The 6,655-nt window shown below is 41.3% G+C and overlaps 1 protein-coding gene across 1 annotated transcript in view; it reads right to left on the reverse strand.

The window, feature by feature from the left end:
• LOC139368784 (cadherin-like protein 26) overlaps positions 1-6,047 on the reverse strand; it is a 33,167-nt gene extending 27,120 nt beyond the window's left edge. The window contains exons 1-8 of the mRNA XM_071108122.1: positions 5,986-6,047; positions 2,231-2,302; positions 2,038-2,130; positions 1,673-1,834; positions 1,359-1,506; positions 935-1,107; positions 199-327; positions 1-53 (exon numbers count right to left, since the gene is read on the reverse strand). The exon at positions 1-53 is cut by the window's left edge and continues 133 nt beyond it. Of these exons, the coding sequence (XP_070964223.1) occupies positions 1-53; positions 199-327; positions 935-1,107; positions 1,359-1,506; positions 1,673-1,834; positions 2,038-2,130; positions 2,231-2,302; positions 5,986-6,015 (860 nt within the window). The 5' untranslated portion in view covers positions 6,016-6,047. The remainder of the gene's footprint in view (positions 54-198; positions 328-934; positions 1,108-1,358; positions 1,507-1,672; positions 1,835-2,037; positions 2,131-2,230; positions 2,303-5,985) is intronic.
• Between the last annotated feature and the right edge of the window lie 608 nt (positions 6,048-6,655).

Genomic DNA, 6,655 nt, shown 5'->3' on the forward strand with positions numbered 1-6,655 from the left:
GCCACTCGGAGTATCTCCCTATTGGACTCCATCTCCATAACCTGAGTATTGTACTGCACAGAAAGAAGGTAAAGTAAATATTTGTGTTTCACAAATTACTTAAGACATGTTCACTCAATCAATCAGTTGATCAATTGATCAATCAACCAACAAGTCATTGAATCAGTCAATCAACCAGTCAACCAACTTGGAACTTACAGTCTTGTTTTTGAACACTGGCTGGTGAGTGTTGGAGTCCATTATGTGGAGGTTGACCACTGCAGTTGAGGACAGGGCTGGTTTCCCATGATCCTTAGCTTCAACAGTCACTTTATACATCTTTACTTTCTACATGAAGAACAAAATCAATTAAATATTGATCCCACCATTTTAAAATACATATTAAGAACACCTTTGTAATATTGAGTTACACCCCCTTTTTGCCCTCAGAACAGCCTCAATTCTTCGGGGCATGGACTTTACAAGGTGTTGAAAGTGTTCCACAGGGATGCTGGCCCATGTTGACTCCAATGCTTCCCACAGTTGTGTCAAGTTGGCTGGATGTCCTTTGGGTGGTGGACCATTCTTGATACACACAGGAAACTGTTGAGCCTGGCACCTACTACCTTACCCCATTCAAAAAGGTGCTTAAATATGTTGTCTTGCCCATTCACTCTCTGAATGGCACATACACAATTCATGTCTCATTTGTCTCAAGGCTAAAACATCCTTCTTTAACCTGTCTCCTCCACTTCATCTATACTGATTGAAGTGGATTTAACAAGTGACATCAATAAGGGATCATAGATTTCACCTGGATTCCCCTGGTCAGACTCCCCATGTCATGTTCATAATGTTTTGTGTATGTGTTTGTGCGTGGGTGCGTCAAGTGGGTGTGTGTCTGTGCATGTAATGGCTTGTCTGTGTGTGCGTGTGTGTTGTAGTGGAATCTCACGTCGTAGTCGAAGCAGCCGGTGAAGGTGAGCTGGCTCATCTTGGTGCCCTCCACCTGCTTCAATTTGATCTGGGGCTCAGCTGGCTCCTGAGACAACACCCTTAAACTGATGGCGGAGTTCTCTGTGTTCGCCTCATCCCTGTCCTTGACTATCAGAGGCACTGGCAGATAGCCTAAGACGGGGAGACGAGGGCAGGAGGGGAAGATCAGGAAGGATGAGGATAAATATTGGGGAAGAGGAGAGAAGATGAGAGAAGGGGTAATTAGTTCCCCTTTACATGTTCTCTCTGCTCAAAAAGAGCACCCACTTCCCACTTGATTTCTCAGCCGAACGCAATGACTGATTGGCGAACAGTCTAGTTAAGTATATTTTGTGCAAGGCCTATATGCAGGCATATGATTTACAGCCTTTCTGTGTACTGACCCTCTGGTAAACTTTCTTTCACACTGGCTTTCGTGACAAGGTTCTCAAAGTAAGGCTCATTGTCATTGATGTCCTTAATCGCCACGTCGAACCCCAGAGTCCTGTCCACGGGATTACCAGTCTCCTTGTCCATGATGTCAAAATTAATCTGTAGGAAATAATATTATGATTGTCAATTTATGTTTAAATATTATTTTTGGTTAAGATAGTTTTATCTGTCTGTTCTGTAATTTATCTGTAGTTTTATATTTTATCTTTCTGTTCGTCCGTCTGTCTGTCTGTCCGTCCTTCTGTCTGCGTGTGTTGATGCTCACGTGAAAGAAGGGGTATGTCTCCCTGTCGATGGGCTTGTGTACAGAAACCACTCCGTCTGTTTCGCCGATGGAGAACACGCCCATCGGTTCCTCGGTCACTCCGGTTCCACTTATACGGAACTGGTAGTTGTTTATGAGCATTGGTGTTCTATCGTTGAACATCTGGAAAGACAGCCTTGTTGATGAGCAGTTTGCAGTGCTATGAATACTGGATCCCTGGTTTAGGAGTAGCCCAAAATGGGTCCAGGGTTTACAGTATGACTTACTACAGAGTTGGAAGCAACTGTTCTTCTGATGAATGACTATTAGACTATTTATGTGCCCAGTGCTTTTGTACCTTGTTTGGTGGTGTATGATGTTTTTACCTGTGTGGCTATCTTGGGAAAAGGTCCAGGGTCCTCCTCCACTAGCTCAATGGTGGACAGGACCCACCTTCTTTTGGAACGCACCAGCAGCTCCTTTAGGAAAGGGGATGAGGGCCATTGTACTTCTTTCTTTAAACTCAAAAATGTATTTCAAATTGTTCTCAATTTGTTTCTGGAAATGCCCATGACATACCCGCTTTTCCCGCTTGTTCATTGTGTAGTTGCCAGTATCGTGTGCCAGTGCTAATGCAACCATGATTGAGACCTGATGACAGAAACAGTGCAAACATGCAATTAGAGAGAATATATGTGTGCATAGTAAAATAATAAAATACATAAAGATGAAGGTGTGATTCATCCAGTCATATTCCCACCCTGGGTTCGATCCAATAGCGTGCAGGTGAGTCATTGTAGGTGACAGACCTCTGGGAGACATGATCTCTCTCTCAATTCAATTCAATTCAATTCAAGGGCTTTATTGGCATGGGAAACATGTGTTAACATTGCCAAAGCAAGTCTCTCTCTCTCTCTCTCTCTCTCTCTCTCTCTCTCTCTCTCTCTCTCTCTCTCATGAACACTGTTCATAGACATTTGTATAGACATAATAAAAAACACAAATTATATCTAATGAATCATCCAATGAGGTAGCCTAGCGGTTAATAGCGTTGGGCTAGTAACCAAAAGGTTGTGTGTTTGAATCCCTGAGCTGACTAAGTGAAAGATCTGTTGATGTGTCCTTAAGCAAGGCACTTATCCCTAATTGCTCATTGACAGTTTTGGACAGTTTCGGCCAGTAAAGAAGTTCAGAGTGAAAATGCAATTCGATAGATCTGTGATCGATTAAATTCTGGAGAATGTTACAAAGTAGGACGTGAAATGAGGGCACTTGCATTCTCACCACCACGGCCTCTGATAAAGACTTCAGGTTTATTCATCCTCCAGAAGCCCTGCATACTCAGCTATCAACACCATTCAATGATGTCCCAATTATCATGGGAGATTTTCAAAGTCACTATTGATTCAAAGCTCAGTGAACTCCCTACATGCTCAGACAGGTAGTTTTAGTAGAGAGTAGTTTTGCATTAACATTCCAAGAAAGTTATTTAGCATATTTCAGTAAGTGATGCTGTGAAGTTAGGTGAACGGACATGTCACTGTAAATGAGGTGAGAGATGAGACGAGACAAGCTTCACAAAATAGTGGTGGTAAAAGTTTAAGGGAAGATGGTATATTTACAGTTAAGTAGAGTGTGTGCAGAGCACTGGATAGCATAATTACTTACGCCTGACATGATTTTCAACGGAAAGTCTAGTTGAAAGAAAAAAGTTCACCAGATAATACCAGTTTGCAAGCTAGATTCAGCTAGCCTACAGTACAGCTAGCTAATTTCTCTGAGGTGATTTGGGTAACTAGACAGCTAATATGGACATAATCAGCTTTGTAAAACTTGGATGAACTTGACTGATGCTCCAACAGGCAGAAGCAGAGATTCGAAGACTAGGGAAAATAGTCTCTTCCCATCAGTTGTTGATGTTTTGATTTGTAGTCTACTGGCCTGAAGCACACTTCGCAGCTGAATGTAAAATAATAGGCATCCTTGCACACTCACACTTAAAACCTCTTAAGGATCCGCCCCTTTTTTCAATTTTCGCCTAAAATGACATACCCAAATCTAACTGCTCATGCTCTTTAGCAAGGATATGCATATTCTTGGTACCACTTGAAAGGAAACACTTTGAAGTTTGTGGAAATGTGAAAGGAATGTAGGAGAAATAAAACAAAATTTTGTTGTATTTTTTTGTACCATCATCTTTGAAATGCAAGAGAAAGGCCATAATGTATTATTCCAGCCCAGGTGCAATTTAGATTTTGGCCACTAGATGGCAGCAGTGTATGTGCAAAGTTTCAGAATGATCCAATGAACCACTGCATTTCTGTTGAAAATGTTGTAACAAAACTGCCCAAATGTGCCTAATTTGTTTATTAATAACTTTTCATGTACAAAACTGTGCACTCTACTCAAACAGTAGCATGCTATGCTTTCACTGTAATAGCTACTGTAAATTGGACAGTGCAGTTAGATTAACAATAATTTAAGCTTTTTGCCAATATCAGATAAGTCTATGTCCTGGGAAATGTTCTTGTTTCTTACAACCTCATGCTAATCGCATTAGCTTACGTCAGCTCAACCGTCCCGTGGAAGGGACACCGATCCCGAAGAAGTTTTCAAGACAATGACAATCAGATGGCAATGAAATCTCCCATTTGTCCAAAGTGTAATGGGTACATGCCTATATGTAGCCTAACTGAACATCAACGGCACCAGGTAGCCTAGTGGTTAGAGTGTTGGGCCAGAAACCAAAAGGTTGCTAGATTGAATCCCTGAGCTGACAAAGGAAAAATCTGTTGTTCCGCCCCTGAACAAGGCAGTTAACCTACTCTTCCTAGGCCGTCATTGTAAATAAGAATTTGTTCTTAACTGACTTGCCTCATTAAATACAATGAAAAGCCCCAGCTAACACACCTGACTCCAATAACCAACTAATCATGATCTTCAGTTAAAAATGCAATTAGTTTAAGTCAGGTGTGTTTGCTAGGGATGGAGAAAAGTGTGACACCAATCAAGCCCTGAGGACTGGAATTGCCCAGGACTGCCTGGAGGGTTAAAACCCCTGGTAGGTATTTTGTGCCATTGTTTATGAGGTAGGCTAGATATACTAAAAACCTTTCAACATTCAGAGAGAAAACACTCAAAGCATTGCAGAGTGGCATACTAATGTTATAACATGATATATTGCACCCAGATGACACTTATGTGATCAATATTTCAGGTATGTTTACATTTATACCAGGGGTTGGAACCGGTTCATGGAACAGAACCGAAAATCTGAAAATATTTTTTTTTGAGGAACATTACCAGAACCGAGAACAAAAGTGATCTATACTGTTCCGGAACAGAACTGTTATTTTAAAGCATGGGAACAGGTTATAATGTTGTTTTACAATCTGGACATTTTTTTCCAATCCCACAAAAAACACAACAAAGCGCCTATGCAAAACCCTCACTGTCACTCAGAAATGTGTCTGCCTGTGTGTGTGTGTGTGTGTGTGTGAAGCCCACCTGCCCCTCCCTCTGAAGCATGCATAGGGTACTGTAGCTACTGACGTTACAGGCGTGATTCAGAAATTAGGGAGAGATTTTAATTAGAGAACAATGGATACACTTTTTCAATGCCAGTTAACAATATTATAGTTATCACGTTTCACATTTTATTTATCAACTATAAAAAGGTAAGAAGTGTTTTTATTTTAATTCTGGTGTTGCTCCACACAGACAATCTTGTTAGCTAGCTAGCTTGTTAGCTAGCTCTGATCTAGCTCTGGAAAACTCTAGGTGACACTATGTGTAATGTAATGGATCTGAGATTCATGATCAAGAGCTAGCTCTGGTCCAACATTAGTTAAGCCAACTCTCTGAAATTCAAAGACATTCAAAGTTCCTTCATAGAAGCCGATCCTCCGTAGGTATAATTCTGCGGGTCTAATTCAGATAATGCATGTCATAACAACAAGATGCCCAGTGCTTCATGCCCAGAGCTCTCTTCATCCTCAAAATTTAGGTTGCATGTCGCACCCTACACTACACTTCTATGAACAATGCATGTACATAGCTTGCCCGCTCCACAGCAAGCTACTCTATCCATTGGTGAAGTGATTTAATGTCAAGCTAAATGTAAAAAAAAATAAATAAATAATTGAGATTTAAAAAGGAACAGAGAGGAACAATATTAACCATGACTTATTTTGTGTCGAAACGTTTCAGAACTTTATTTTGCTTGTCGGAACAGTGAAACTGCTCCAACCCCTGGTTTAGACAAATGTGCCTATTTTGTCAATGCTAATCTACTTTAGCACAATGAATTCTGTAGAAGCTGGTTTTGTACTCACTATCAGCTGAAGCAAGGACAACTTCCACATTTTGGACCGTTCCGCTTGATATCCTCTGGGTGAATGTCAACAACTCACCTATGGTAGAGGAGCTTGAGACACTTGGTACAGGCAGTATGTGAGGGACGGCCCACTATCCCTCCAGGCAGATGAGGCGTGTTTGATCCTGTGTGCGTGTGCGTGTGTGTGTGTGTGTGTGTGTGTGTGTGTGTGTGTACATTATCAGGACCCTAATGTGCTAACAAATCACCAGAATGTCCTAACAAGGTAGAAAAACAAGAAGATTTTAGAAAATTCTGAACTTTTATCATGTTCTGAATGAGTTAAAATGCTATTTTAGGCTTAAGGGTTACACTCTTAGAAAAAAAGATGCTATCTAGAACCTAAAAGGGTTCTTCGGCTGCCCCCATAGGAGAACCCTTTGAACAACCCCTTTTGGTTCCATGTAAAACACTTTCCACAGAGGGTTCTACCCACTGTTCTCTCTAAGCTGTTCTCTGCACAGGACTGCGCGGTCCCCGGGACTGCCCAGGCAGAGAAGAACCAGAGTGAACTTCACTCCACAAGAGATTTCCCTGTTAGTTAGCACTATCAATGTTTCCCTTTACTGTGGGAATTGTGATCGGATCAACGCAATATTAGCCACTTTCAATGCAACATACTGAAACAA

The sequence above is a fragment of the Oncorhynchus clarkii genome, chromosome 16 (assembly GCF_045791955.1).
Source record: "Oncorhynchus clarkii lewisi isolate Uvic-CL-2024 chromosome 16, UVic_Ocla_1.0, whole genome shotgun sequence".
NCBI lineage: Eukaryota > Metazoa > Chordata > Actinopteri > Salmoniformes > Salmonidae > Oncorhynchus > Oncorhynchus clarkii.